The 12,548-nt window shown below is 45.5% G+C and overlaps 1 protein-coding gene across 1 annotated transcript in view; it reads right to left on the bottom strand.

The window, feature by feature from the left end:
• Positions 1–12,548, bottom strand: part of OBSCN (obscurin, cytoskeletal calmodulin and titin-interacting RhoGEF) — a 330,114-nt gene that overhangs the window by 214,670 nt on the left and 102,896 nt on the right. Inside the window, exons 33-39 of the mRNA XM_036739619.1 lie at positions 12,203–12,307; positions 11,116–11,382; positions 9,335–9,604; positions 7,303–7,569; positions 5,140–5,406; positions 3,074–3,340; positions 1,432–1,704 (exon numbers count right to left, since the gene is read on the bottom strand). Of these exons, the coding sequence (XP_036595514.1) occupies positions 1,432–1,704; positions 3,074–3,340; positions 5,140–5,406; positions 7,303–7,569; positions 9,335–9,604; positions 11,116–11,382; positions 12,203–12,307 (1,716 nt within the window). The remainder of the gene's footprint in view (positions 1–1,431; positions 1,705–3,073; positions 3,341–5,139; positions 5,407–7,302; positions 7,570–9,334; positions 9,605–11,115; positions 11,383–12,202; positions 12,308–12,548) is intronic.

The following is a 12,548-nucleotide window of genomic DNA, read 5'->3' as shown; positions in this document are numbered from 1 at the left end:
ATCTACCATGTGGGAAGCAACTTGAGACCCAGAGAAGATGCCATTGGTTGTGTTTGGTGGGGGGGAACAATTGCATATGTGCGGCCCAGGAGGTCAGTATAGTGGCTGGAACAATGAACTGAGAGTCAGGATTTATATGAACTGATACAGAATAAAGTAAGCAGGACAAGAAGCCCACATAATAATAATCGTCATCATGATATCGTGGGAATCGTCATAATAATAAAGGCAGGGTGGAGAGCTCACTCAAGATTAGGGCTGCTTGCGTAGCTAGCCCTTGAAGGTTTGCAATGACAGAATGATGGGTGTCCTCACTGTGATTCTTCTCTACTCATAGTGGCCCAGGACAGGACCTGGGGGTCAGCCTTGCAGCCCAAGCTCACTGGACAACCAGGGTTGCAACATGGGGATGTGACAGAAAGCATCACCCTGTGAACCATCATTTACTGATCACTGATGGCCATTTGCCAATTTGTAGGCTTAGGGGGTGATCATTCTCTTGTGAATTATTTATAAGAAAGACAAAGGATGCTTGCAAGATTAGTACTGGTCTTACTTGGCCTGAATCCTCAATCAATTAAAAAAAACCCAACACCAATTAAACACCTACTGCATTCAAGGGCCTGCATTCAGCGCTAGGTTGGGATATAAAAATGAGACAAGGCAGAGTTGCTGCCCTTAAGGAGTTTACAATCTAATAGACCAGTTTTAGTCCAATGGTGCCTTCTCTATTTTGCAAAGCTTCCTCAATTATAATTGTCTCCTCAGGAGTTTCAAACCCAAAGCAATCAGAGACCAGAGAGAACTTCCTCACTGTTTTATTTTGGGCAGTATCTGCTGTAGTGGATAAGACCCTGGGCTGGGAGTCTGAAGACCGGGGTTCATAGTCCACCTCAGGCACTTACTAGCTACATGATCCTAGGTAAATGACTTCACCTCTCAGTACCTCATCTACAAAATGAAGGACTTGGATTTCAGGGTCTATAAAGTCCCTTCCAGGTTTAAATCTGTATAATTCTATGATCCTGGGTGGGGAATAACACATTCTTAGATATGTATGCTACACAGGACAATGGATAGGGGCCATTCTGGAGTTCAGACGAAGAGCCCTAGGAAAATTTGAAGAGGGAGGTGAGGTGGGTGGAAGGCCTATGGCAGGGTTTTCATAGTGCAGAGGCTCCCAGATGTCCATCCCCCTATCCCCCAGCCCCAGCCTCCACCCCAACTGTCTCGAGAGCCTCAAACAATCCATGTGCTCAAACCTTACAGGATAAACTTGTACCTGAGAATGACTCAAACAACATCAGAGGCACAAATTTATGGCTAGAAGGGTAGAGGGAAGGAGAAATGGTGAAGGAAGAGAGGGGAGAAAGATAAGGAAGAAACAGAACAGAACAAGAAGAGACTTTACAATCAAGCCCCGGGCCCTACCTTTGATGATCAGGGAGGCTTTAGAAGTAAGATCACGGACAGAGAACACCACCTCGCCAGCATCCGTCATTGCCGCATCTCGAAGTGTTAGGGTGTATTTCCGGCCTTGGCATGAGGCCCGGAAGTGGCCAGAGCTGCCCACCTCCTTCCCATTGACTGTCCAAGTGCCCACATCACCAGCACTCTGATGGGACAGGATGCACTCCAAGGTGCAACTCTCTCCTTCTTGCACCTCTGTGGTCTTCAGTCGTTTGGTGATGCCAATGTGCAGTTCTAGAGGAACAAGGTGAGGAGACATTAAATTCTGATGAAAGCAGGGTCAGTGCCTGGATCAGCCTACATCTCCTTTGCTCTCCTTCCCAATGAGCAAAGGGTTTGCTGAGCACTCGGGGTGTTCAGTCTCTTTGATAGACTCGTAGGATCATAAGCTCATTGAGCTCAAAGAGACACCATCTTCATTTCACAAAGTGGGAAACAGAGGTCCAAAAAGGGATTTACTTAAAATCATCCAAGGAGCAGAGCCAGAATTCAACCCCAGATGGTCTGATTCCCAATCCAATGTTCCTTCTACTAGACCAAAAACTTTCAAACATATAGAACGTGGCGATGCCCAGAGACACAGCAATTTCATGTGTTAATTGTAAAGAATGCTTGCTCTTTGTGAAAGCAGACCTGACAGGGTTTCTTCTTCATAATGGCAATGGCTCACATGTCTATAGTATTTTACAAAGTGAAAGAGCTCTGGATTTAAAGGCAGGGGGCCTGGATTCAAATCCCAGCGCAGCTACACATTACTTGTGTGACCTCGGGCAAGTTTTTGTTGTTGCTGTTCTTGAGTTGTTTTCAGTTGTGTCCAACTCTTCCTGACCCCTTTTGGGTTTTTCTTGACAAAGATACTGGTTTGCCATTTCCTTCTCCAGCTTGTTTTCCAGATGAGGAAACTGAGGCAAACAGGGCTAAGTGACTTGTCCAAGGTCATACAGCTAGTAAGTATCTGAGGGGGGATTTGAACTCAAGGCTTCCTGACTCCAGGCACTCTATCCTTTGCACCACCTAGCTTTCCTAATCTTTAAAATAAGGGGGTTGAATTAAACTAGATGGCCACAGCTCTAAATCTGTGATTCTATGACTCCTGTGAGGCAGAAACTGCAAATATTACTAGTACCATCTTATAGGATCAAAAGATTTAGAGTTGGGGGGAACCTTAGAGATAATCTGGTCCAATCCTTTCATTTTACAATAAGGAAATTGAGAGCCGGAGACAGGAAATGACCAACTTTAGTGGTGCCAGACTCAAATAAAAGGAGATTTTTGCAGGTGGCATATTGACTTAGAAAACTACAAATTAACATTAACTATGTTGCATTATATTCCTATTTGTTTTATTAAACGTGTTCATCTGGTTGGGGGTGCACTGGTTTGGGGGCCATTGGCTCCTGAGTTTGACACCTCTGAGTCCTACTTAACATATGCCTTAGTGCAGAGACATGAGCTCAGGTCTTTTGACTCAGAGCTTTTGTCTTTTCCTCACAACATCCTCATGAGGTTGGAAGAGTAGGCAGTGCACTCCCTGTTTTACAGATTCTGAGTATTTGATCTGAACTCAGGTCTTCTCACTACCCTCAACATGAGGGCCACTTACCATGAACACTGACTTGGGAGCGGGTCAGGTCAGTGCCAATGTCGCAGGTGTAGAGGCCAGCATCATCCTGACAGAGGTCATGTATCACAAGACCCCGGGTACGGTCAGTGTGCAGGATATCATATTTGTCACTGGGGCCCAGCTCCACACCATCCTTCCTCCAGATGGCTTGGGCCTTGGGGTGGGAGACCTCGCATTCCAGAGCCAGCTTGCCCCTCTCTTCACCTGCTATATCATCCAGGGGTTTGAGGAACACCACAGGCTTCTCTGGAGGGTTGGAGAGAGAGTACATGTCAGGTTCTTGCTGCCCTTTCAGAAACTAGTTAGTCATTTACCTTCTAGTCTGAACCACAGACCCTGCTTCCTATTCCTTCCTTATCCAGAAAGATTTTCCTGGTTCTTAGAAATAGTGGGGTCAGAGAGCAGAGGAAGAGGATATTCAAGGCTTTTCCATACCCATCCCCCCTTGCATCCAGCCTTTCTGCTCCAGCCAGTCTGGCTCCCTCACAGTCTCCCACATAGGACTTACTTTGTCCCCAAACTCTTGTTCAAACTCTCCCTGCCATCCCCACCACCAGCCCCTAGTCTTCCACTAATTCATTATAGCAGCCCCAATTTCTATTCTGTTTTAAGGCTGATGAAACATTTTCTTAACAGATGAGAAAACTGAATCTCAGAAAGGGAAAAGTACTTGCCCAGAGTCACAGAGCTAATAAGTGGTAGAGTCAGGACTCAAACCCAGATCCTCTGAGAGTGGGTAGTAGAGAGAACCCTTGACTTGTAGTGAGGAAGTTCTGAGTTCAAATCCTGACTTTAACACTTAATAACTGTGTGACCCTGAACGTCAGTTTCCTTTTCTATAAAACGGGCCATCATCATAGCTCCTACCTCATGGGGTTGTTATGTCAAATGAGATACATGGAGCACTGTAAACCTTAAAGAGCTAGACACATGTCAATTATTATCACGTCACAGCTGTCTCAGATTTACAGTAATAACAACTGAGGCTTGCAAAGCACTTCACATATATCATCACAACAAACGTGGGAGGTGGGCGCCCTTATTATCCCCATTTTACAGATAAGAAAGCTGAGGCTAAGAGAGGTTACATGACTTTGCAGCCAGGAAATGTCTGACTGAGGCAGGATTTGAAATCAGGTCTTCCTGACTCCAGATCCAGCACAGTGAGCTTTCCTCGCAATAGTTCTGTGAGGTGATCCTTGATCTGGCCTAATCTCACCTCCTCCGGGAAGCCTTCCCAGACTCCCCTCACTCACATCTGATCCCTCCCTTATTTAATTCTCAGTAAAATGCTTCTTGCAGGATTTTAAGTAAAACAGGATGTAAAATGCTCATAGCCTCAGCTCTTAATGTAATCACGGGTACCACCTGTCATGGACTTCCTTTATAACTGTTCTAGACATGTCTTGTCTCCCCACTTATACTGAGAGCTCCCCAAGGTATACACCAAGTCCTTTCCTGTTTTTGCTGCTAGCACTGCCTACCCCAGTACTGGGCACACAGCAGGTATCCGATAGTTGTGGACGTCACATCCTGAATAAGGGGTCAGGTCATTTTGCAAGTAGTATAGGAGTCAGACATATTTGAAAATGACTTGCAAGCCTGATTCTCCTTTGGGAAGCCTGAGAAAGTCCAGAGAAGGGGAACTCCAAAGTTCTAGACTGAAATGATGAGATTTCTTTCCAGTCTGGGGACACACAGGCTGAGAGCAGAATTGGATCTGAACTTGGAATTTCTGAAGGGGATGGAGAGGCTCTCAAACCCAGGCTGCCCTCCTCCCTGCAACCAGAAGGCCCCTCACTCTGCTAGGAGAGCACCTGGGCTAGGAAGAGAACCCAGTTTTCTAGAATGAGGGCTTGGAGATATCCTTGGGGGTACCTCCCTAAGAGCTCAGCCAAGGGGCAGTCGTTGGCCATCCCTGCCCCGTGAAGACCCTCTCCTTCCTCAAAGCAAGCCAGGAGCCACATCAGAAACAGGATTCTAAAGAGATGCAGAGCTACTTGGTCAGAGGCAGTCCCCTCACTCTACCCACAAGCCCTTCTCACCTTTCACCGTCAGCTGGGCTGACTGGGACACCTTGCCCGACTTGAGACTCACAGTGCCTGCATCTGCCAGGCTCACACGCTTAAACACCAGTGTATGGCAGCTTCCCGTGTGGGAGATCTCATGAAAGCTGTCATTATAGAGCAGAGTTTCATTCAACAGCCATTCCACCTCCTCATCCTCATGAGACAGCTCACATGAGAAGCTGGCGCTGCCCTCCTCCATCGTCTCCACGTCCTGAAGGGGCCGTATCACCGCTACTTCACGGGCTGCTCGGGGTCAGGGAAGACACATGGAAGAGGAGGCAAGTAAGTATAGACAGGGGGTGGGGCAAAGATCACAATTTATAGAAGGCACATGAGCCTCCCTTACAAAGTCCTCCCTGAGGCCTCATTGTGCTCCAGAGATAAGCTTGGGTTCTTTGAAGCCATACTAATGAAACATGGTGCCTGGAAAGACTTTGAATTTGGGCCTGGTGATAATGAACAAAGAAGCAGTGGCATAGTAGATAGAGAATCACACTTGAAGTCAGAAAATGACGGCCTCAGACAGTTGACACTAGCTGTGTGACCTTGGGCAAGTCACTTAACCCCAATTGCCTCACCTCCCCCCTCCAAAAAAAAAGTGAATCTCACATCAGACACTTACTGACTGTGTAACCTTAGACAGATCACTTAACTATTCCGTACTTCAATGGCCTCACCTACGAAACGCAGAGCTGGGACTTAACAATCCCATAAGGTCCCTCCCAGCCCTAACATTCTATGGTTCTGTGACCATACGTCTTTCACGTGAGGGCCAGTCAGGCTAAGTTCAGACACTCATCACCAGGTTGGCTTCAGAGTGATAGATTTTGGGGGCCAGAGTAATTCTTGAAGATTCTACCATGTGATACACAACAGTGATGGGAGAAGCCACACCAGCACTGGCTACCTGCATGCCTAAGCTTATGGTTATATTAACATACCAATGTCCCAGAAGCAACTGACATTCACACCCATATCCTGGAGGAGGGAGGGGTTGCAAAAGTGAGAATGGAAGGACTGGAGGTCTCTTTTCAAAATGTTTAAGAGCAAGGGAAGAAGAGGTTAAGTTATTAGCCATTCCTGCTCTCTGGCCCTCTTAACAGATAGGGCACACCCACACTTACCTATTTGCAAGGAATAAGCTCTCAGGGGAACTATGTTCAGGACCCTCCTTACTCTGGAGGTGTGGAGAAGCAGCAGTGAGCCCTAAACCCATCTGCCCATCCCCAGGTTGACATAAGAGAGTCTTAACAAAATTATTATTTAAAAAACTATCCCAATTCCTAAATAGGTAGGGAGTAGGGCTGGGATCAGACAGAAAGTTGACAAAAACAAGCAGAAGATGCAAGGACCATCATGGTTCAACCACCATGCCTCATTTCAGAGAAAGGAACAAGAAGTCATTCTAACAATCAAGTCCAGGTGCCTCTTGCCACCTGGCATAGAGGTGTTGGACTATAGGTGTGGAATGAGGCATATGTTTACAGATAAGGACAAAGTGTTAGACTAAACTTAATCATCACAATGGAAGGTTCTATTGGGGGTGGGGTGGGAAAAGGGGGAGCCACTGGAAAATAACATGGGCATAAAAAAGAAAAGAAAATCCATCAATAAAATATCTTAAAATTAAAAAAAAAAGATGCTAGGAATCCAGTAGGCCAAGGATCAAGAACACACAGAACCTCATCGGAAAAATAAGTTGGACAAAAAAAATCCTTGGGTGCTTCAAGTCACAACAATTTGTTTTATACAAGGAATCAGCAGCCCATGGTGGGAGTGGAGAGAGGGTTACATCACACTGAACTTAAGGCAATGAGCAGTCATGAGCCTGGAAAATGACTTTTGCTTATGCTGACAAATGCTTATTCAGATGCTGGTGGGACTCCACCAGCCTGGTCTATAATCTAGAGATGTGCCCAAAAGGCTGTTGCATCCCATATACAGATACTTTGCAATTAAGCAAGGACATCAGCACAGATTAGATGGCTACCCTTCTCCAGGTTTCAGGATAACAGATGCGGGAAGTGGTGAGGTGGTTCAATTTCTCTGTCAAACTCCCCAAGTAGAACAGGGCATGTGGTCAATGGAGAGTTTCCTTAGTCCTCTCTGCTTTGCTCCTGACCCCATCAAGTGCCATACCTTCCACGGTGACGGTGGCGCTGCTGTCAGCGTTGCCAGCCTGGCACCGGTAGACACCGGCATCACTAGGTGTGAGCTTCAGGATCCGCAGCTCTGCCATGTGATTCTCCAGCTTCATCTTGTATTTGTTAGAGGGTTCGAGAAGGGTGTCACCCTTGTACCACTGCACTGCCTTAGGAGCAGGCTTGAAATCACAAGAGAGGACCACAGATTGCTTCTCCCGGCCAGTCTTGTCCTCCATCTTCCTGATCAGCAGCACAGGGATATCTGAAGGACAGACCATCATAGAAGTGAAGATGGTTCAGCAACCAACAGGCTAGAACCTGGTGCCCAGCTCCCCTCCTGGTACGGGGGAAGAGAATCCCCCTGGACAATTGCGACAAATCATTGAACCTCTTGGATCTTCCATTTCCCCATCTGTAATGTAATGGACTATCCTTTCTATGCCTCCACTAATGTCATTCCCAAGCTTTCCTTGGGACTTATAGGTGACCTTGCATTCTTGAAAACTGTGCCAGAGAAACATACATTTTATCAGTTCTTGCCAAGAGGCAAAAGCTTTGCATATAGGCCTGGCAATGGACTGTGTATTTGCATTCTGAGAATCGACCTAGCTAAGTATTGTTCAGGTGGTTGCCACCAGCAGGTTCATAGGGAATAGGATCTCAGCTCTTAAGATGGGGGGTACCTCAGAGGCCATCTACTCCAGTCCCCATGTGTTTCATATGAGGAATCTGAGATCCAGGGAGCTTAAGTGATTTGACTTACACAGCAAAGGTCAGAGGCAGTATTTGGATCCAGATACCCTGATTCTAAAGCCACTGGGGGTATGGGGGTGATGGTGGTGGCAGATTGTTTTGGCTAGGGAACATCATAAAGACTTTGCCCTGAGATGGGAAGGGCTGCAATCCATATCAGCAGAGAGAGGACTCACATTGAAGAAACCATCTGAAGTCCTCATTCCTTAGAAAGATAATGCCCCTGTCTATCAGTGAGGTGGTCAGGCATGGCCATGGGTAGGAAATAGCTTTTGTTTGGTTGGGGTTTCGTTGTTGTTGTTCAAAGCTAACTAAACCAGATGGGCAATTAAGCCTGGGACTTTGCTCTCATTAGTGCCATGGAGCTAACCATTCCCTCCCCTGTTGATCTCAAAATAGAGAATCAGGTTATAGCAAGGGGAGAGGAACAGAATTCTAACTGAGAGGAGTTAGGGAGAAGAGCTCAGAGGTCAATGCCATTCCTAATTATCCACCCATTCATTTCTGCCCATCTAAGTCCTACTCATCTTCTGGTGCCAAGATCTGTATTCAAGTCTGGCCACTTACAAGTTGTGTGCAGGTCACTTCACTTTATGTGACTCTTTTTCCTCATCTACAAAATTAAGAAGTTGAAATAAATGCTCTTTCCAGTCTCTACAATTAGTGAAAATGCCCAGAGTTGGGAGATGGAGTGCTGTCTGAAGAATAGCAAGGCCGCCAGTGTCACTGGATCACAAAGTTTGTGGGAGTATTTGAAAGAGGAAAAGGTATATATATATAGGAAGGCTGGATAGGTAGAAAGGGGCCAGGTTATGAAGGGCTTTGAATGTCAAGCAAAGGATTTTATATTTGATCCTAGAGGTAACAGGGAGCCATTGGAATTTTTTGAATAAGTGGGGTGATGTGTGTTTTAGGAAGATCAATCAGTTTGACAGCCAAGTGGAGCATGAATTAGAGTGGGGAGAGACCTGAAGCAGGGAGATTTTGATTGTCGATCTGGAATGAATCTGTGTATTGATCTATCTCCACACCTGGGTAAATGGAGATTTTCTATACTAGACACTCAACATGAGAGTGTGTTGACATTCATGGCCTGTTACTGAGGAGGAAGCAGAGGGAAAGAAGAAGGGACAGGGCCCTGGTTCAAGGGATATAAAGGGATATAAAGGATCTGCAAGTCCTTGGATGGAGAGACAGCAAAGGCAGACAGTGTGGCATTATCTTCAAGCATGGGCCAGCTGACCTTGGCACATGGGAGGAAGCAAGGGAGTTACCTGAGACAATGAGCTGAGCTGTGGACTTGGATTTGCCAATGGTGAAATGCACAGGGCCCGTCATGGTGGAGCAGGTTCGGTGGAGGGTCAGGCGGTGGACCGTCTCCATTTGTTCAATGGTCACATCTTGCCCAGCATGCAGCACCGTCTTGCCCAGCAGCCACTTGGGGGGACGGACAGATGGGATGGAGGTCTCACACTCGAACCAGGCTGGAGCCGGTTCCATCACTTCCATGTCTTTCAGGTTTCGTACAATAGTAATGGATTGTTCTTCAGGGAAAAGGGAGAGGAAGAGAGAGGAAAGGAGTCAAATTTTACTTTCTCTGGACAAGCAAGTTTTCCATCTCCCCATAATCAACATTAAGAAAACAAGGTTGGCTTTGCCTATAAATGAGATAAATGGCCACCCACATAGGCGTTCCCCTTTTCCCAACACAAAAACCCCTCCTGATGTGGGAAAAATGAAACTTTAATACATTGTTGGTGGAGTTGTGAACTAATTCAACCATTTTGTAGAGCAAATTGGAATTATGCTCAAAGGGCTTTAAAACCATGTGCACCCTTTGACCTAGCAATGCCACAACTAGGTCTGTGTCCCAAAAGAGACAAAAAAATAAAAAGGAAAAGGACCTATTTGTACAAAAATATTTATAGCAGCTCGTTTCTGGGGGGTAAAGAACTAGAAGTTGAGAGGAGGCCCATCAATTGGGGAATGATTGAACAAGTTGTGGTATATGGACTATGCTGGAATACTATTGTACTATAAGCAATGAGGAGGAGGATGCTCTCAGAAAAACCTCAAAAGAGAATGCACCATGTACAAAGTAACAGCAATACTGTAAGAGGACCAGCTGTGAATCACTTAGCTATTCTCGGCAATACAATGATCCAAGACAGCTCTGAAAGACTTACGACGAAAAACGCTGTCCATCCCCAGAGAAAGAGCTGATGGTGTCTGAATGCAGATCGAAGCATACTTTTTTACTTTATTTTTCTTGAGGTTTTTTTTTTGTCTATGTTTTCTTCCACAACATGACTATTATGGATATATTTCGCATGACTACACATGCATAACCTACATCTAATTGCTTGCCTTCTCGATGGGGGGGGGGAAGAAGAGAATTTTGAACTCAAAGTTTTAAAAACAAATTGTTTTTACATATAACTGGGAAAAATAAAATACTAAAGAAAAGCTAAAAAATACCCCAACCCTCCCCAAATTATCACAGTGCCTGAAATCCCACCCTTAGAGATTTGCTCCTTTAGGTTAGATTTTGCTGACTGTAGACACCTTCTTTGAGGGTATAAATCAGTGGGGTGGAACCTGTGGCCTCAAGGACACAAGGTCCTCAAGTACAGCCCTCTGACGGAATCAGCCCTTAATAAAAAGACTTGTTCTGTAAAACTTGGATTTGGTCAAAAGATGCAGCCAAGAAGGCCACATGTGGTCTCAAGGCTGCAGGTTCCCCACCCCTGGCATAAATATTAAACTATCAGCAGCCATGAACACTTCAGCGTAAATAATTCTATCAGGTTACTGTGAACTAGCTAAGATTACTGTACAACGGAAATGGTAGTTTTGGTGGAGGTGGTGGGGCAGGGAGGAAGGAAGCAAAATTGTAGGTGGTGGGAGGTGGCTGGCAGAAGCACTGGAGAGTCAGAAGACACATTCACCTGGCCTTGCTTGGAACTCCTCCCTATTTATTATCCAAACACCCAAAGTCCAAGGGAAATCTCATCCCCCACCCCTGCCACCTTGGCCCAGTACTTTCCCCTTGTACCTTCCACAAAGAAATGAGCGCTGGTCTTTGCATCGCCAGCATCACAGGTATACGTGTCCTCATCCTCTGGCTGAGCGTCGTTGATGATGAGCTTCCGATAGATGCCATCACTGACCATCTCGTACTTGGACCCAGCACACAGCTCCACATCCTTCTTGAACCATCGCACCTGGGCACTGGCCCTTGACACCTGGCATTCTAATACTCCCCGGTGCTTCTCCATGGCAATTTTGTCCCTCAGTGGCCGCACAATCACCACTGGCAGCTCTAAGGAAGGGAAAGGGAGAGAAGGGAAGGGTCCCCAAAATTCAGTAAGGCCCTCATTTCTCCAGTGGATGCAAACCATTCACCTTCCAAATTTCTCCAATGGACAAAGACCACCCAGTCTTTTTCTTTATTCCTCCAGTGGACATAAAACATCACACTTCCTTATTTCTTTCTCTTCAGTTCCTGCTACTATGGCAAAAAAAAAAAAAAAAAACAAAAACCCTTCTCTTTCTACCTTCCTTTCTTTCTTTTCATGCTGTTTTCTTCCTTATTCATGGACTTCCCCCTAGCCTCCTTGTGACTGGCAATTAGCTTGGGAGGTATGTTTGTCCATACATCAAGAACTTGTGGTTTTATGTGTGAAAATTCCCTCTATTGGCAAAGACTGTGACCTATCTATAACTTATAATCACTGTTTTGCTTGATTGTGCATATTTATTATTATTTTGTCTTCTTTTTTATGGGTCCAGGAAGCAGGAGATCGAAAAAAATAATTTTTTGTTCACTGAAAATTATTAATTTAAATTTTTAAAAATGTGTGGTCTTTGAGTTGTCTAGTACTTGGGGAATTTAAGTGACTTGCTACAGAAACACCTAGTGTCAGAGGCAGGATTTGAACGTGGATCTTCTTGAGGCCAATACCTCCATTCCGCTAGACTGCTTTCCTGACACATATTCACTACTTTAGGATGGCAGTGAGTTTCTTTCACTTCTACCTATGTAGAATAATACAAGTTTAGTTTGCGCATACACTCATTTTGGAGAGGTATACCCTCCCCTTGTATTCTGGTCTGCTCTCTTCCTCCATCCCACTCCTTACCTTTCACTATGAGCTGGGCTCGAGATTCTGCATTCTCTGCCACAAATTTGATCTCTGCTGCATCTTCTACCATGACTTTCCAGTAGTGCAAAGAGTAGGTCTTTCCTGGAGAAGAAGACTATGTTAGAGCCCAGGCTAGCCCTCGGTAATTGCCTGCTGCCTCAGCTCACAGATGTGATACCCAGAACATGAAGTACCGAACAAATGACTGCATAAATGTTAGCCTATTTGTTGCACCTAGCACATATTTTAAGGGTCTGGGCACTAGCCCAGAAGAGTTAAATTGGAAATTCAGTTCATAAGCAGATTTAGTGGCACCTTTATTCTTTGTTTTGCCATGAAGTCC

Source organism: Trichosurus vulpecula, chromosome 9 (genome assembly GCF_011100635.1).
Source record: "Trichosurus vulpecula isolate mTriVul1 chromosome 9, mTriVul1.pri, whole genome shotgun sequence".
NCBI lineage: Eukaryota > Metazoa > Chordata > Mammalia > Diprotodontia > Phalangeridae > Trichosurus > Trichosurus vulpecula.
Note: the sequence above shows the minus strand (reverse complement) of the source record. Positions and strands in the feature narration are given on the sequence as shown.